This window comes from Nicotiana sylvestris, chromosome 9 (genome assembly GCF_000393655.2).
Source record: "Nicotiana sylvestris chromosome 9, ASM39365v2, whole genome shotgun sequence".
NCBI classification, from domain to species: domain Eukaryota; kingdom Viridiplantae; phylum Streptophyta; class Magnoliopsida; order Solanales; family Solanaceae; genus Nicotiana; species Nicotiana sylvestris.
In genome coordinates this window covers 88,293,107-88,312,860 of record NC_091065.1, presented here as the reverse complement: position 1 = coordinate 88,312,860, position 19,754 = coordinate 88,293,107, and the positions used below count along the sequence as shown (strand labels likewise).

Genomic DNA, 19,754 nt, shown 5'->3' with positions numbered 1-19,754 from the left:
GCCTATAAGCTGTGGAATTCATGTGTCTGATTTTGAAAGACTCACACATAGCTTTCATCAAGTCACTGTTGAGATTGGAGCCATTATTAGTGATTATAGACTCTAGAACCCTGAATCGACAAACAATGCGGTCGCGGACAAAGTCTGCCACAACTTTCTTAGTTACTGCTCTGTAAGATAATGCTTCGACCCATTTGGTGAAATAGTCGATTGCTACTAGGATAAACTTGTGCCCGTTGGAAGCGGCAGGCTCGATTGGTCTAATAACATCCATTCCCCAGGCGGCAAACGGCCATGGCGAGCTTGTTGATTAAGCTCATTCGGAGGTACCTTTATCATGTCTGCATGTATCTGACAGCGGTGGCATTTTTGGACATACTGGATGCAATCCGTTTCCATAGTCATCCAAAAGTAACCGGCTCGGAGTATCTTCTTTGCTAAGACAAAACCGTTCATATGTGGACCGCAGGTCCCAGCGTGAATTTCCTCTAGTAGCCTGGATGCTTCCTTCGCGTCGACACACCTTAGTAATCCCAAATCAGGAGTCTTCCTATGCAGGATTCCTCCGCTGTGAAAGAAATTGTTGGACAATCTCCGCAGTGTGCGTTTCTGAGTAGGATTTGCAAGATTTGGGTATTCTCCTTTTGCCAAATATTCCTTGATATCATGAAACCAAGGCTTTCTGTCTACTTCTTCTTCAACATGAGCATAGTAAGCTAGCTAATCATGTATCTTTAATGGAATGGGATCAATGAAATTCTTGTCTGGGCGTTGTATCATAGATGACAGGGTAGCCAATGCATCAGTGAACTCATTCTGGACTCTAGGAACATGTTGGAACTCCGTCTTCGTGAACCTTTTCCTCAGTTCCTGTACATGATGCAGATACGAGAGTATCTTAGAGTTCTTGGTTGCTCATTCTTCACGAACCTGATGTATGAGTAGGTCTAAATCTCTAATCACTAACAACTCTTGAATGTTTATGTCAATGGCCATCTTGAGCCCTAAGATGCAGGCTTCGTACTCGGCCATGTTGTTGGTGCAGGGGAACCTGAGTTTGGCAGACACCGGATAATGCTGACCGGTTTCTGATACTAGGACTACTCCTATGCCAACTCTTTTGAAGTTTGTCGCTCCATCGAAAAACATTCTCTAACCGTCATAGGATTCTGCAATGTCTTCTTCTATGAATGATACCTCTTCGTTAGGAAAATACGTTTTCAAGGGTTCGTATTCTCCATCCACGGGATTCTTAGCAAGATGGTCTTCTAGTGCTTGTCCCTTGACCACTTTCTGAGTTACGTAGACAATGTCAACCATACTCAATAGGATTTGCCACTTGGCTAGCTTGCCGGTGGGCATGGGCTTCTAAAAGATGTACTTCAAAGGATCCATTCTTGATATGAGATATGTTGTATAGGCACAGAAATAATGCCTTAGCTTCTGATATACCCAAGTCAAAGCATAATAGGTGCGTTCCAATAGAGAATATCGGGCCTCATACGGGGTGAACTTCTTACTGAGATAATAAATGACTTGTTCCTTCCTTCCTGTTTCATCGTGCTACCCCAGAACATAGCCGAAAGCTCCATCCAACACTATAAGGTAGAGTAATAAGGGATTTTCTGGCTCGGGTGGGACTAAAACTGGTGGGGTTGATAGGTACTCCTTGATTCTATCGAAAGCCTTCTGGCAGTCCTCGGTCCATTCGGTGGAGACATCTTTTTTCAGCATCTTAAAGATTGGCTCACAGATAACTGTAGGTTGTGCTATAAACCGGCTGATATAGTTCAGTCTCCCCAAGAAACTCATCAGTCCTTCTTATTCTTTGGTAGTGGAAATTCTTGAATGGATTTGACTTTTGATGGGTCCAGTTCTATTCCTCGGCGACTCACAATAAACCCAAGTAATTTTCCAGCAGGAACCCCGAATGCGCACTTTGTGGGGTTTAGTTTCAGGCTGTACCTCCGTAATCTATTGAAGAACTTCCCCAAATCTTCCATATGATCAGTGGCCTTCTTGGACTTGATGGTAACATCATCCACATATACCTCTATCTCCTTGTGTATCATATCATGGAAAATGATGGTCATGGAACTCATGTAGGTGGCCCTACATTCTTCAGGCCGAACGATATCATCTTGTAACAATACATTCCCTATGACGTAATGAAAGCCGTTTTCTCAGCATCTTCTTCATCCATCTAGATCTGATGATAACAAGCGAAACAATCTACAAATGACTGCAATTCATGCTTGGCGCAATTGTCAATCAGGATGTGTATATTTGGCAAAGGGAAGTCGTGTTTTGGACTGGCCCGGTTGAGATCCCGGTAGTCGACACAGACTCTGACCTTCCCGTCCTTTTTTGGCATTGACATGATGTTGGCTAACCATGTCGGATATTCTACCACCCTGAGAACCTTAGCTTTAACTTGCCTAGTGACTTCTTCCTTGATTTTCAAACTCATATCAGGCTTGAACTTTCTTAGCTTTTGCTTTATCGGTGGACACGTTGGATCGGTTGGCAGTTTGTGAGCCACAATAGACGTACTCAGACCAGTCATGTCATCATACGACCAGGTGAATATGTCCTCATATTCCCTTAGAAGTTCTGTGTATTCCTTCTTTTCTGATGGCGATAAGTAAATGCTGATTCGTGTTTCCTTGACGTTTTCTGCATCCCCCAGGTTAACAATTTCGATCTCGTCCAGGTTGGACTTAGGTCTGTTTTCAAAATTCTCAACTTCTTTAACAATATCTTCCGGTATGTCATTTTCCTCTGAATCAATATCCGTTTGTTGCGTTGTCTCATTGCATGTCACAATCATTGGTTCATCAAGATAAGTAATAGTAATGTTGTATAATAAGTAAAGTAATGAGAGAAAAATAATAATGAGTGTTGATTCATAAGAAAGTCAAAATGCTTTGATAAATTTCATAACTGTTTTGAACATTGAAGCTCTTATTACGGGAATTAAAATGCAAAAAGAAAATTATTTAGTAAAAACAGTACATGATGCTTGTTTTAGCCTTGCTACCCCGAGGCTCGTCGGGCTCTGGTTCTCCTGATGGTCCAGTTATTGAGGCGTACCCCTCTGCTTACAGCCTGTATGGAAGGGGCTTCCTCCCCCTCCTCCTCGAGAACAACATAACAGTCCATGTCATTGTCTTCTAGGAATAAGTTCTTCACTGCTGCAAGTGCTTCTTCTTCATCTGACCCGTAAATAATGTCGCCCTATTGAAAAGTTTGTTCCAGACACGGTATTGGCTGCTCCAGTAGAGAGTAAGGACCGTACCATGGTGGCTACCAGTTGTTGAATTCTTCCCAGGTGTAATCATACCCCAGATCGAAAGTGGTGCCATGTTTCTTGAGTTTTATGGGCTTAGCGATTCCTTGGAGATTCTTTCCGAGCCCCTTGCTAGGTTCGTACCCACTCCAATTCAGTATACTCTCGATTTTATTATCCCACCATTTGTATTTGTCAACAGCATTTACCCGTTCAATGTGGTGGTAAGTCTCTCCACCTAGCTTCCTTCTTCCTTCGATTGCCGGAATGGTCTAGCGACTGTATATAGGGTTGCTACCGTCACCGTGAATGATCACCTCTTGATGATTCCATTCGAATTTTACTGCCTGATACAGTGTTGATGCTATGGCCCCAGCAACATGAATCCACGGCCGTCCCAGCAGCAGGTTGTAAGATGTTGGCACGTCTATCACCTGGAAATCGATATCGAACCATATTGGCCCCTTTTGCAAACATATACTAATATCCCCAATGGTGGACCTTTGGGAACCGTCGAAGGCTTTTATATTGATGGCTCCATCCTTTATCTCGTGCAGTCCTTTACCCAACTTCTTGAGTGTTACCAGTGGACAAATGTTGAGATTGGAACCCCCATTGATCAGGATTCTTGTGATGAAATAGTCCTCATATTGCGCAGTGATGTGCAATGCCTTGTTGTGCCCTAGCCCTTCGGGCGATAGCTCATCCTCATGAAAAGTGATCTTATGGCTCTCCAACACTTGTCCTACCATGTTAGCCATTTCTCCGCCAGTGATGTTGCTTGGTACATATGCTTCACTTAGCACCTTCAACAGAGCATTCTTGTGTGCCTCAGAATTTTGTAGCAAAGCAAGAATGGAGATTTGCGCCGGTGTTTTGTTCATCTGGTCGATGACTGAGTATTCGTTGGCCTATATCTTTCTCCAAAGATCGTTTTAAACGTGTCTCAATGATGGGTGGCCAGTTGGAGGACTGCTTGCTTGAATCAACTAGATGTTTCGGGGTATAGACTCTACCAGTTCGTGTCATACCCTGTGCCGCAATAGTTTCTTCGAACGTAACCTTGCCTTTCCTCCTTGCCTCGGCTTTATAGTCCCAAGGTATAGCTTTTGTATGAAATGGTGTCATGGTCGACATCGCCACTGGGATCAGCGCGACTATCTTTACTCTGAACGAAGCATGTGCCTTGGGTGGTAAAATTGCAACTTTAAACAGTGTGGGGCGTTTGCCGAAGACACGAATTCGACCTCAATTGGCGATGGCGTCATTGCTTCAAACTCAAGTGGCACAGAATATTTACCTCAGCGTCTCCAGATGGCTGAATCTGGACTATGATTGGATTAAGAGTAACTATTGGCTTTTTCGGGTCATCACCTTCTGCGACCAACCCGATTGATCCCTTGGGATCCCAATAACCCTCTATTTCAATCATGTGAATGCCTTCACCCTTATGGTCTGGCAGAGGGTTATTGCGGACATTTGGAGTAGGTTCCTTTTCCACAATAATCTTGTTATCAATTAAAGTCTGGATCTTGTCTTTCAAGGAACGACACTCATCGATGGTGTACCATTTCATGTCGGAATGGTATGCATAGTATTTGTTTGGGTTAATCCACTGAGAAGGGTTCTTAGGGGTTGCAGCAGGGATAAGGGTGACATAACCAGCAGCTTTGAACCTCTCATACAACTGGTCAGTAGGTTTAGCAATGGCCGTATATTGTTTTGGAGGTCTGCGATCAAAATTAGGTCAAGGTCTAGGAAAGTTTTGGCGTGGATGAGGCGATTGATAGTGGGATGGGTGAATATTATAGGTTTGGTAGACATGAGCAGGTTGGGAATATCTAGGTGAAGTAGGTTGATATGTGGGAGGTGGAGGTGATTGATAAGTGGGTGGTGGAGCTTGGTATGAGGGTGAGGGTACTTGGTAATTTAGAGTTGGCTGATATGTGAGTGGAGGTGTTGGGTAGGTTTGGTATTTGATAGGAGATTTGGTCCTTTGTGCAACTATCACGGCTCCTACGTCCCTTTTCTTGGACACACCACCAGACTGTAAGGCCTTATTTGTAACTTGCAAGGCCTCGAAGTTTGTAACCATACCACTTTTGATGCCCTCTTCTGTTCTTTCACCCAGTTTGATAATGTCGGAAAATTTGTGGCCTTCAATCATCATTAGTCATTCATAATACTGCGGGTCCTGATCCTGGACAAAGAATTTGTTCATTTGTTCCTCCTCTAGGGCAGGTCTGACCTTGGCAGCTTCAGACCTCCAGTGAGTAGCATACTCGCGAAATGTTTTTGTAGGCTTCTTCTTTAGATTCTGAATATAGAATACATCTGGCACATTCTCTGTGTTAAACCTGAACTTGTCCATAAAGTCGGACGCCATTCCTATCCAGCTTAACCACTTCTTTGGATCTTGGCTGATGTACCAGGACAATGCATCTCCTTTCAAACTCCTCATGAACAGCTTCATGCGGATTCTCTCGTCTTTCCCTACTCCAACCAGCTTGTCATAGTACGTCCTAAAATAGACCCTTGGATCACTTATACCATCAAACATTTCAAACATTGGAGGTTTGTACCCCTTGGGAAATTCGACATTGGGTTGTATGCATAGATCTGCATAGTTCAGCCCCTCAATTCCTTTGGTTCCTTCAACGCCTTGAATCCGGCTAGTCAATTTCATAAGTTCATTATCCAGGTTTCTAATATGCAGATCCTTTTCATCAGACTCAGGTGTGTTTGATATATCTTGGGTGGAGTGTGGCATGGTGTCCACGTAGATAGGGGTGTTATGGTGGGCTTGAAAGTGGTCATTTGTGGAGTTTTGAAGTTCTGGGATGAGTAGTGGAGTGTTGTTTGGGGTATGACAGGTGTTACATTGGGTCTTTTGTGGAATAGTGTGAGGAGCGGGATGATTCTGTTTCTTTGAGATGTTTTGAGGCGGTGTAGGGTTTTGAGTATTGGGAAAAGGGATATCTGGGGTGCTGAGGGAAAATGACAGGCTTGCCAAATTCCGGACTTGATCGAGCTCTTCTTGAAATTTCAATAGCTTTTGTTCAAGTTGGGATACATTCTCCTTAGGAACCTGAGTACTATGGCCGTTAGTGGCCTCTACCCGTTCAGTTGGATTCTCCTTTCTGACGTTGTCAAGATCTTCCATCTTGCTTTTGTTCTTATTTTTAATAGGACTAAGAGGAGGAGTGGGTGGAGGGCCCTTGGATCTCCTGGAATAGGATGATGTTGCCATAGTGTACGAACTAACCTTTGGGGAAGGGAAAAACAAAAACAAAGAATAAAACAAAAGGTAACCAAGTTAGTGAGGATCATAGAAAGTTTTGCAGTATTTAAACACATAATGCGGGAATGTAAATCGTGTCCTAATTTAGGGAACTCTTTATACTTGTGGTGGGCCTAGCGATAAATTGATTTGAAGAACTTAGGATGCTAAATGCATCATTTTATTGATAAAAAGTAGATGAATCCCAAATTGACACTAAATAAACAAGAAATGAAAAATCATTAATAGCCTTATTACATTTCATAAAGCAAAAAGATAAAAATCCTATCTATTTGGTCCTAGAATGACCTTCCCCTTGTTCTGCATCCTTGGCTTCATCAAACAGCTTCCCCAACTCACGAAGTCCTAACAATAGGTAGGCCCTAGCTAGATGTCCGCCTTCGGTCCCTTCAACATTTTGGCAATCTTCGACCCTTTTGAGAAACTTTCTCTCCAACTCCACTATGCCTTGCTCCAAGTATCCCAGTTGCTTGTTGGTATTGACAACCATGTCCTTCCATTCCTCAACCAGCTTCTGGTTGGACTCTTGTATCTCGCGGTGTTCGCCCTCGTACTCCCGGAATCTTTTGCGCAGTTGGTTGTATTTGACCTGTGCCTCGGCCCTTTCATCTATAATCCTATGACCTAGAGCAAACCCTAGCTGACCCAGACCATCATGATTGTCTTCCAACCAACTTGAGTAAAAAGGAGCACAACCAGCATGATACCTGTCTGGTTCGATGGTATCTCTCCCCATTATTATCTTGCAGTGCCACATATGCTGGGCTTGGCACTTGTAAGGACTATCATCATTCTGGAAATCAGCCCGGAAATGACTCATCTTGTCGACATTTGGTATAACCTGGTTCCTACCAGCTTGTCTCACAACTCGGAGAGGGACGTAAGGATAGGTTCCTCTCAGACCAATCAGTATCAGGAAAGGTGCATCTCTGGATCGGGCAATGAACTCCTCGGTCGAAAACCACTCGAACATCCATTGAACCTGCTCTTCAGTCAGATTATCAAATAGCTCCACCAATCCTTTGGCACTCTCAGGTTGAGCGAACATATCGAGGATGTAATTCGTTCTCTTTGGATGATGGAAAGCGATGTGATCATCCCAGTCCCTTTGCTGAATCTCTTGTCGATATTCGCCCCTTTGGAGATGTTCCATGAGCCAGAGTTGAAGTAATAAATTGCAGCCTTCGAAATGTTTTGCTCCTTGTTGATACTTCTCCAAGGCTCGATATATGTCAGCAATGATCATGGGCACGATGCTGAATGGCTAACCACTAATTCCCTCCATTAGGGTCTTAGTTACCATATCCAGCTTGGTGTGGATTCTTGCTTTCTTCATCAGAAACACGATCAGCCCCAGAAAATAAAACATGAAGACGAAGACCCTTCGATGGATGTGCCCCAAGGATATGATGACAAACTCATCAGGGTAGGCACGCTAGGATTTGTTGTGACCGTAACTTTCGTACAAATAGTCAAAAGGGATGTAGGACTCCTTCAGACATGTCAATTTTGGATTCTTCTTTAAACCCATCATTTTGAGGAAACCCCTGACTTTACAGTTCTCAGGCATCAGCAGACCCGGAGTTTCCCATACTAGATTGGCCAATCCTTCTATCTCCTCTAGTAAGGGCATCATTTCAATGTTTCCAAAGCGGAATACAGCCCTCTCACAATCCCAAAACAGTGTGCCAGCTTCTATAATCTTGTTATTGGGTTGAATTTCTAGGAGAGAAGGTAGATTTCCCAAATATTTTCGGACAAGAGTTTGATCACTAGAGTAAAGATCTTTCCACCAACTTAGTAGTCTTGGGTGGATGTTGGTGACCATGCAAAATCTAGGGACTTCGTGCCTCATATTTCTGCAAGACAAATACGGTTAGGCCCTTATCCCCACCAGACTCAACTATATAATACCAACAATTAGCATGAAGCATTTAGTTCTCCAAATAAATGCACAGAACGTGGTGGTGTACGTTTTGGGTTTCAGGGAAACCCGGTGGACTTTGGACAAGGCTATCTTAAAGGATCATTATGTGAACAACATAACTGACCCGGCTAGGTTTGACCATGATGCATGTACAATTTGAATAGAGTAAGGTTTCTATGAGGTTTTAGATTGGTACTCTTGAGCAGACAACTCAAGGGTAAAGGCACGGGACCGTCGACTGCACCGCTGATCGACTGGTTTTACCGCAAATATGCCTTTATGAATTTAGGGGGTAATAATATAGGAAGAGCACAACCAATCATTATAAGCGTTGCTATGGTATTTGTTTGGCACAAGTAGAGTATGATGTTGAGCATGATTATGTAATAATTAAAAGCATGTTGGCACGTATTTGCACGTTAAGAAAGTGATAAATATAGCAGTTTCATAATTTAAAGCAGTAATAAAGGAAAGAAACAAGGAAAATACGTCAGCCTTGCAGTTGAAAAGGATATTAAATGCTAAAAGATATTAAACACGTAATTTCACATAAAGAGGTACAAATTCACAAGAACAATTTGAAGTGGTAAAAGCCTAATATCCCCAGCAGAGTCGCCATGCTGTCGCGCCCCCTTTTTTCCCTCTTTGCATCGTAAAATCGGGTTTGTGACATTTTGGGTATAGAAAAACTCATTCCTTTTGGGAACTAGGTTTTACATTTGAAGAGTCGCCACCTAATGATTTAAGGTGCATTAGGACACCTATAAGGTTCACTTCTATGTTTCTTTGATAACTAGAGATAGGGTAAGGGCTTGAAATTATCCTAAGGGGAAGGTATTAGGCACCCCTCAGGATCCACTAGTGTGGTTCCCGGCTAGACAGTTTTTTGAATTTGCAATTTAGCAAGTAGAGAAATATAGGCTCAAATAGTAGGGGATTTACGTTTAAACACATAAGAGAAAGAACAATTATTAAAAGGCGAATTTTGAAACGAAGTTGCATTTTTATAAATATTTGAAAAGATGGAAAAAAAAGAAAAGAAAAGGGGTCCGAGGTTTATTCGTAATATGGATCACATCAATGCGATACCCGGTATGACACTCCTCAGAAGAGGAGATACACGTGGTATTAGCGAACCGGTCATCATATCCATATCTACCCTGCCCACCCCATTAAGGTATTTAAAGCGCGGATTGGTCTCGACCACTATTGCATACTATTACCCATCCCATTCCTATCCTGGAGGAACTTAGGACTACTTTTCCTGAAGGAGAAGGATATTAGGTTGACTTTTAGGTTTCAAAAGGTAAAAAGGCTAAGGCGACATACAAAACACATAGGACTGCACATTAAGGGAAACATGTAAACAAATAAGAGGCTCATGTATACCTCCTCAAGCAAAGCACATAAATAGCAGAACCTAAGTCTAAGAGTATAGTGGAAGTGCAGGAGCAGAGATTTGTTTAAAAACTGGGTTGAGAATAGTAGGGGGTAAGGGTAATTTTAAAATAGTAGTAGTAAAACTAACATTACACAGAATCAACATTTTTTGTACAAACGGGTCAGGGGTTTAAGAGTACATTGCAGGGAGCATATGACCCTAGGAGGGGTCAGGTTTGGACCTGCAAAGTAATAACTGGTGCTGGCATGCCCATAAACCAGCCAAAGAACACAACACATAGAGGGGATATGAAGCATATGACCCTAGGGAGGGTCAGGTTTGGGTCATGCACAACAATTTCTAGTCCTGATATGCCCTCAAACCGACCAAAGAATACAAACACATAAGGGATATGGGGGTTTGGGACTCATAAGTCATAATAAGTGACTGACAGAGTTCATACATAAGAAAAAACATTAATTCAGAAGAGGAAAGGGCAGATTACAACACCCTTGGTAATGTAACTTGATTAAACACGAGCAGGAAACATGCAAGAGTGAAGGAAATAGTAAAGAAACATATTGTTGTTGATGCTGAAGATTAATTAGAACATACCAGTAAAGAAGCAAATGCAGAAAGAAAAGTAAGCAAATTTCCATAGCCTAGACTTGGCTTTCAACCGGTTAGACAAGGCAGAAACACAAGTAATAACAGAGTAAAGATAGAGAGAGAGAGAGAGAGAGAGAGAGCTTTTTAGTGAAGTGTGTGTTCAGAACTCAAGTGGTTCGTGTCTTTGAAAGAAGAGAAAGTGCAAGGTATTTATAGCTTCTGAAAATGAGTGAGAAGTAAGGTAAGAAGTAAAGTTTTAATACAAACATGGAAACAATCACAAGTCAGAATCAATTACACAAGTGACTCCCTTTAATTAAGGAGTCACTGTTTAACGGGTAATGACAAATTCAAAATAAGGAAAGAAGATCAATTTGGAGACAAACTGATGATTGCCATAAAAGGAATACTAAAAGCATTAAGTAAGTAACCAAGTCTATGTACAGAAATATGCTTATTTTGGAAAAATATTCAGTAAGGCAAAATAAGTAAAGGAATCAATTAACTTTAACAAGCGAGTGAAATTAGAGTTCATAAAAGAAAAGTTTTTGAAATCAGTCACAAGATTGAGATCAATCAAAGAAGAAACATGCTTCTGCACTTCGGTGTATAAATAAAGTGAACAGGGTCATCAGACATGCGAGGCCAAGCACATTGGCAAAAGAAATAATCACAAGCATGCAGTAGTGGAAAAAATAAGCTAGGGTTTAATAGTAAAGCTAGCATTCGATGCATAGTAATCAAGAAGGTCAAGTCACATTGAATCAATAGTGAAGAAAATATAGTATCAGAAACATGCAAAGGTCTCACAGTAGCAGGTGAGGAAACCTTTTGAAAAGTTAGGGTTTCGGCCATAGTCGAGTTGAAAGATAGTAAAAATCAGATAAGTCACGTGAAGAAAACAGAGTCTGAAACTAGAACGTTCAATCAAGTATTCAAACAAACAATTTTAGACCTAAAGACCTAAGGTTTTCGACAACAATCGAGCTCAAAAGACGGTAAAACTCAGAGTCAAACAAGAATGAAGCCAGTAATTTAAACAGACAATTTCCGAAACTCGGGTAAGATTAAAAAAATTAGGGTTTTGTCATATTGAAATAGATAAAGGAACAACATGAGCAAACATAGCAGAATCAGAAACACGTTAAAATCAGAGAAGAGATTTTGAAATAACTTAAAAGAAAAACCCTAATCGGAAAAGATAAAGAGTCATTTTAAAAGTAAAGTTAAAGAACCTTCGAGAAAAAATGCTTAAAATTTCATGGTAAGCACAGATCTAAGGTTGATCTAAAAGAAATCGAAAGATCTTAGAGATTAGGGTTTCAGAAAACCCAAAATAAATGAGAAAGATCTCGAAAGTTAATGATCTAACCAAAAAATACCAAGGACACGCCTTGAAAGGCCATGAATGGCCAGGAAAGGTCGTGGATGGTCGGAAAAAGGCCATGAACACTAGTCGAGCAAAGACTGGACCAAAATCCTTCGAAGTCTTGTCGTAAAACCATATAACCAAACAGATAGGAGCCATGGAAGGCTGGTATAGGTCCCAAATGACCACGGAAGGCCATGGATTAGGTAGGTATCAGGGTGGATTATTGTTTGTCTTGATGGCGGCGTCTAGGGTTTGTAGGAGTTACAGAGAGGGTTGAGAGAGAAGAGAGATTCAATGGCGGCAGTAGGTGAGAAATGAGGTAGGGTAAATGGATCGTTTGGGTTAAAAAAGGAAAGGGATAATGGGAGCCGTTAATCTAATCGATCAATGACTAGGATTAAAGGGGTTAGGTGGGGAGTCTGGGTTAGGTCATTTAAACGGGTAAGGGGTCGGATTTAAAAGGAATTGGGCCAGGGGGATTGGGTTCAAATTGGGGTCAATTTTGGGCTATAATTGAAATGAAATCTGGCTAGATTCTAAATAGCCATTTTTTCCTATTTATTTTATAAAAATAGCAAACTAATTTCTGGAAATAAATTTAAAGTACTAAAACGATTTATGATATATAATTATTAATATAAAAATTCTTGACTTAATTTTCTTGAGCATAACGCAATTAATTCCTAAAGGAGGCTAATATCGCAATTATACAATTTAGCCTTTAAAAATATTAAATAATTTTGTAAAAATATGCAAGAACTACATCAGCTATATTTTTGCATAAATGTAAAAGTACAATAAATGAATCACCAAAAATGATAATTTTGGAAATAATTATTGGGGTTTTTATGGATAAAATAGGGAAATAAATTGAATTAAAAACCTTTAAAAATTAAGTAAAAAATAATAATAAAACATTTGGATATACTTATATATGAATATATATGCTATTTTGAAAGTATTTTCACATTGAGAAATATATAGGGAAAAATTGGGTATCAACAATCTCCCTAGTGTGAGTACTGCCCTGGGTTCTTGAAGCCCTTGGGAACTCTGACACACTAGGGTCTTAGTTCTATATGTTCATCTCTATTTTAATACCACTAGGGGAATCCCTCAAGTCCTGGCTGCCTTATGTCCCTGAGCATGTAATTTTTGGGCTGTTGTGAACTCTGAGAATGAAGGCCTGGCCAGGCCAGGTGTACCATTGGGCCATCTGTAGGCTCCCTATAGCTATTCGACTTTGTAATTTATTCTATTCATTCTAGGTCTATAATAATTCTTATAATAATATTTTGGGGTATTAGTAAAATTGGGAAAAGGGCTTTTATCTTATACTTGCACTGAAATGGGTAGAAATACTACCTATAGGTTCATTACTTAGTTAAAATGTGCTATTATGTTCAAACATTATCAGCTATCATGTGTAAGAAATCATTCCTAGGTATTTTATCTTCGCTCAAACGTGTTACTTTCAAGTTATTGTAGAAATCTTGCCTATAGGTATGTTATTCTTAGAATGTTCTATTATTATATGTTAGCCATCCTGCCGATAGGTTCTTCATTTGGTTCAAATGTGTTCGACTCCTGCTTATTAGAAATCATGCCTATAGGATCTGAAACCAGTTTTAATTATAGAATTCATGCCTATAGGATCTGAATCAGTTTAGTTAATTGTTCTACTCATTCCTTTAGGAGTCTTCAATGTTGTGCTAATTATCATCACTAGAAACTATGCATATAGGACTCAATTAACTAATTGTGAACATAATCCTGTGATTACCACAATTAGTTACTACATAAAAATGCCTATTTATCATGCCTATAAGTTTAATCTCTTGTACCTGTAACCAGTAGGCGACCATGTAGGTTTCAGAGATTGTAAATTGCCTGCTCATTAAATCTAGAATCATATAGAGATCGTGCTTATAGGTTTTTGCAACTTCAACTTGTTAAAATCTGCAATTGTCTTTGTTAATCAAGTTTTGCTTGCATTTGTTGTTTAAGTGCAGAGGCCAACTTGAGCCCTTATTTGCTTATAAGTGAAAGTTCAAAATGTTTTGTATGTCACCTAGTATTTTTCATTTTTGAGCAGCCTATGTTAAAGTCTAGAACCACCCTGAGATAGAGGTCCAAATGCCTCCTCGATCATAGGCATGTGACGGGCAGTGCACGCGTAGGGTATGACTTAGAATTGACTAGTGTGCTTTAGTTAAACAACTTAAAGATAGTAATGGGGTAGCAGGAGATGATAGTCTGTACCTGCTGAATAATATGAATAACACCCCACCTTGAGGGAATTACGAAGTATTATTTATATTGCATGGGGTGATCCTTTAGGCTAAAAAACATAGGACCCTCCCCCCCATATTTGTTTTAAAATCAATCATTTTATTTATTTGACCTTCCACTTAGACTAATTCATATAATTCAAGTTCGGTCGGGACCCACATTTGTGGACCTCGAAGAGTGCATAACACCTTCTCTTCGAGGTAATTTCGAGCCCTTACCCGATATCTGGTGACACAAACTAGTTAGACAGAGTTATCTGCAAATAGGTGCCCTAATGCACCTTAATTCATTAGGTGACGACTCTTATCTTTTAATACCTACATTAAAGAGTTTTCATGTGTCGAAACCTGCTTTTGCGAGAAAACAGGGCGCGACAACACACATATTGGATGACATTGAAAGTATGGTTTCAATTTTCTAGAAGCGCTTATGAGTGCAAGTGCTAATTTCTCTAAGTGTGGATATCTAGTTTCTACTTCCCCTAAGGTTCGACTTACATAGTAAACGAGAAATTATATACCTTGGTCTTCCTGAACTAGGACACCACTTACCGCGATTTTCGACACTACCAAGTATAAGTAGAGTTTCTCATCTGCTTTTGGGGTGTGAAGCAATGGTGGGATCGATAGATATCGTTTTAATTCTTCTAATGCTTGCTGATACTCCGGGGTCCATGTGAAATCATTCTTCTTCTTGAGTAAAGAGAAAATCTATGGCTTCGATCCGATGATCTCGAGATAAATCGGCCTAAAGCAGTTATCCGCCCAGTTAGCCTCTGCATGACTTTTACTCTGTCCATGATGGTGATGTCTTCGATGGCCTTGATTTTATCGGGGTGGATCTCGATTCCCCGATTCGACACCACGAAGCCTAGGAACTTGCCCGAGCCGACCCCAAAAGCACATTTCTCGGGGTTGAGTTTCATGTTATACTTCCCCAAAGTCTTGAACGTTTCCTGCAAGTGAGCCAAATGGTCCTCTGCGTGCAGGGACTTACCTAGGATGTCATCAATATAGACTTCCATTGACTTACCTATTTGTTCTTCGAACATCGTATTTACTAGGCGTTGATAAGTAGCTCCTGCATTTTTTAGCTCGAATGGCATTACATTGTAACAATATGTTCAATATTTGGTGATAAATGAGGTCTTCTTCTGGTCTTTCGGGTTCATTTGAATTTGATTGTACCCGAAATAGGCATCGAGAAAGGTAAGGATCTCGTGGCCAGCTGTGGCATCGATCATGCGATCGATGTTAGGCAGTGGAAAAGAGTCTTTAGGGCATGCCTTGTTTAAATCCTTGGAATCTACAGACATTCTAAGTTTGTTCCCTTTTTCAGGGACTAGGACTACATTGGCTAACCATTCAGGGTATTTTACTTCCCGAATGGACCCTATTTTGATAAGTTTAGTTACCTCGTCCTTTAAGAATTCATGCTTTACCTCGGATTAGGGCCTTCTATTTTGTTTCACCGGTTTGAACCTAGGGTCAAGACTTAGCCGATGCATTTTTATCTCTTGTGGGATCCCTATCATATCTAAATAGGACCAAGCAAAACAATCCATGTTATTGATAAGAAATTGGATATGCCTTTTCCAGAGTTTTGGGGTTAACCTCATTCCCAGGTATACCTTTTGCTCGGGCAGATACTCGATCAATATAACCTATTCCAACTCCTCGACAATTGATTTGGTAGCGTCGGAGTTTTCGAGAATAATAAAGGTTCGAGGGGTCAGAAAATTCTCCTTTTCGTCTTCTTCTTCTTCTTCTTCTTCTTCTTCTTCTTCTATCTCTTGCTTTCCTGATTCGATCGAGGCTGGTAGCTGTAATTGCTATTTTGTTTCCTATTTAACTTTGGCGCACGACCTCTCCGAGGCTGATAACGTCGATACCGATATTACCTCATCAACTGAAAACATTTCCTTTGCAGCATGCTGCTCCCCGTACACTATTTTCACACCGTGCGATGTCGGGAATTTCATCATTTGTTGGAGAGTCGAAGGAACTGCCCTCATGTTGTGAATCTAGGGCCTTCTGAGTAGGGCATTATATCTCATGTCGCCTTCGATCACGTGGAACTTGGTATCTTGAATGGTTCTAGCCACGTTCACTAGTAGATTAATTTCCCCTTTAGTTGTTTCACTGGCCATGTTGAAGCCGTTTAAGACCCGAGCTGCGGGCACAATTTGATCTTGCAGGCCGAGCTGATCCACGACCCTCGATCGGATGATACTCACCGAGCTAGCTGGATCCACTAAAACATGCTTAACTTGAACTTTATTTAATAAGATAGAAATTACTAGAGCATCATTATGTGGCTAAGAAATTTCTCCCTGGTAATTGATATTTTAGTGCGCTTGAACACATGCCCTTATAGAATATCGACACCACCAACAATCATATGAATGACATGATGTGGTTCTTCAGGTTCACTTTTCCTATTGGCGTCTCTGTTCATGAAATGATTCTTGGCTTGATCACTAAGGAACTCTTGAAGGTGGCCCTTGTTGAATAGACGGGCTACCTCCTCCCTTAATTGACTGCAATCCCCGGTCTTGTGACCATGCGTGCCATGATACTTGCACATAAAATTTGGGTTTCTTTGGGAAGGATTGGTTTGAATGGGTCTGGGCCATCTAGTAACTTTGATCCTTCTGATTGCTGAGACAAAGCCTGATGCATCGACGCTAAAGTTATACTCCGATAAACGGGGTGCCTCTATGGTATCGGCGTGTTTATCAAAACCACTTTTGCTCATAAGCCCCGAGAATATTTTTCCTCGATTGTTCCTTCGATCATTCCGAGCTGGATTGGGCCCCCATCCACTTCTTCTTCGATCTGCGATATATGGCTGACATCATTATCTGTTCAAACTTATCTCCCTATCAATGTCCCTCGGAGCTTTAACTGCCAACCTGTTTGGATGTACCAAATCGGAGGGGCTCCTAATTGGTCGTCGTCAACCTTGATCTTCGGTTGAAATTGATTGTGCATATCTGCCCAAGTTATAGCTGGATACTCGACCAAATTTTGCTTTAACTGTCGTGATGCTATCGAACTATACTCGTTCAACCCCTGGGTGAAAGCTTGAACGACCAATCATCTATGACTGGTGGTAACTCCATGCATTCCATTTGAAATCGGGACACAAACTCTCTCAGCATTTTGTTATCCCTTTGTCTTATCTTGAAAACGTTTGATTTTCTTATTGCGGCCTTTATAACCCTAGTGTGTGCCTTCACAAAACAATCTGCTAACATGGCAAATGAGTCGATGGAATTCGGTGGCAAGTTGTGATACCAAATCATTGCTCCCTTTGGTAGATTTCCCCAAATATTTTCAGCAAAACAGACTTGATCTTATCGTCTTCTAAGTCATTTCTCTTTATCCCGCATGTGTACGAAGTTCATTAGTATTGGTGGTCCCGTTGTATTTCGATATATCCGGCATACGGAACTTCCTAGGAATGGGTTTCGTAGACGCACTCTGAGGAAAAGGCTTCTGCACAAACTTTTTTGAATCCAAACCCTTTAAGATCGGAGGTGCCCCCGGTATCTGATCAACTCGTGAGTTGTATGTTTCCACTTTTTTGTCATTATCTTGGATTTTCTTTTCTTCCAAATCGATTATTTTAGTGAGGCCCTCGAGCATTTTCATAAACGTGTGTTATCAGAATTAGTACTGAAACAACCCCAATTATCCTTAGCCCCACGGTGGCCGCCAAATTGTTTATCACTTTACCCTAAAATTTGAGTAACAATTAAACTTATATTGTGGTTTTAAAAATATGTAATTTAGTCCAATACTAATTGATAAACAAGGAATTTAATATATAAATTGAAGAATAAAGTAGGTCAAACCAGTGTGCAAGCCATGTCTCAACCTTGATCTGTGACAGTCTCGAGGTGGGCTAGTAAGAATAGTAAATTATAAGGCAACTCTGATGAACAATAAGCAAGAAAGTGATGAATGCATATTCTCTTGTTAATGAATCGTGTGTTACAAGTGAATGGGCTCCCCTTTATATAATAGGGGAGTCCTAAATAAGGTACACTTCTAATTATAGTAGGGAATCTTATTGGAAAGTTGTTTAACCGTCAAGGACAAATCCGTTCTGGATATTACACCGTGATCTTCGGGCGATTGCGGGAATCTCGCTCTTTCTGTTACTAAACCATAACGGTATTATCTCGAGGATGGTCATACTCGTCCTTGGTCTCCATCGAGGATCCTCAAGTTCTATACTCCGCTATTGGGCTCAAGCCAGGTCCATTTTGAGCTTATTCTCGAAGCAACTCCCCGAGCCTACGAATTAGGGCATACCTGATTTCGAACGTATACAGTGGGGACCTTAAAAAATTTCATTTGAACTTCGTATTTTCGAAAAAGAATTGAGCGAGACGATCACCTCGGTAGGTTAATAGATGCATCTATGGTTCGCGTCATTCGAACCTCGGTAGTGCACAATTTAATTTTATGTTGGATCGGGCCGTACACCTCTGCATTTCCTATATATATTATCCTCAGGGAATCGTGCGTAATATTTTGCAAGAAGATAGTGTATCTAAGGGCTTTCCCTTGATTTGAATTATGACAACCTCTTTGATTAAATCCACTATATCTATATATATGCGCTCTGGTTAAGGAGGGAACTTGATAGTTGAGAGCTTGAGTAAATTGTAAAGAGGGGAATTGTACCACATATGTTATACTTGTTTGTTTCATATATTTACTCTGTCTCATCTTTATTTACTTCTTACTATACCTGATATTATTGGACCACTAGTAAGTGTCAAAGTCGATCCCTCGTCACTACTTCTTCGAGGTTAGACTGGATACTTACTGGGTACGCATTGTTTTCATACTCATACTACACTAGCTGTACATTTTCATTGTACATGCACCCATATGTCTAGTGGCCTAGTGGGCACGACAGCATGGTTGATACAGAGGTGAGCTGTATCTTATGAGATGATCCGCAGCCAGCAGAGTCTCCTTTAGAGTATTATATTTCCTTTTCTGTCCAATTTGTATTCCAGACAGTTATTGTATTTCATTTTAGTTCCTAATAATTGCTCATGCACTTGTGACACCGAGTTCTAGGATGATTATGGGATATTCACTATTGAAGTTGTAAACATTTTTACTTATTTTGTAAATATTATCTTTTACTAGTTAAATTGAAGGAAATTTACTATTTCAGAAATATTAAAAATAAGAATTCAATTAACTATTTAGTGTTGGTTAGCCCGAGAGTGGTGTCCGATGCCACCACGACCTTTAATGGTTTTAGTGTCGTGACAACTTGGTATCAGAGCGCTAGTTTCGAGAGTCTACATGACTGTTAGGAGCACTTCCCTTCTTGGTTCCTCATTGTGTGGTTTGATTCCTTTGAGGCTTATGCCTTTGTTTCGTTCCTACTCAATCTTATGCGACGTGAAGCACTTGCTATCGATCAAATTGAGGAATTGCAATGGTACTACAGATGCGATACGGGAGGTTTCCCCTTGCGTGGTTGATTGGGCTATTGTCATTGCCTTGCGGAAGGATATTCCATCATTTCAGCTCAGTAGCTATACTTTCG

At 40.6% G+C, this 19,754-nt stretch overlaps 2 protein-coding genes across 2 annotated transcripts; both read right to left on the bottom strand.

The window, feature by feature from the left end:
- Positions 1 to 1,563: 1,563 nt before the first annotated feature.
- LOC138877892 (uncharacterized) lies at positions 1,564 to 4,050 on the bottom strand. The gene is made up of 4 exons (XM_070157538.1): positions 3,724 to 4,050; positions 3,156 to 3,237; positions 1,966 to 2,158; positions 1,564 to 1,780 (listed from the first exon to the last, which is right to left on the bottom strand). Exons 1-4 carry the CDS (start codon positions 4,048 to 4,050, stop codon positions 1,564 to 1,566), a joined length of 819 nt encoding a protein of 272 aa, XP_070013639.1.
- A 70-nt stretch (positions 4,051 to 4,120) lies between these two features.
- Positions 4,121 to 6,452, bottom strand: LOC138877891 (uncharacterized). Its single transcript, XM_070157537.1, has 2 exons — positions 5,554 to 6,452; positions 4,121 to 4,457 (listed from the first exon to the last, which is right to left on the bottom strand). The coding sequence occupies exons 1-2, from the start codon at positions 6,450 to 6,452 to the stop codon at positions 4,121 to 4,123; spliced, it is 1,236 nt and encodes a 411-aa protein (XP_070013638.1).
- Between the last annotated feature and the right edge of the window lie 13,302 nt (positions 6,453 to 19,754).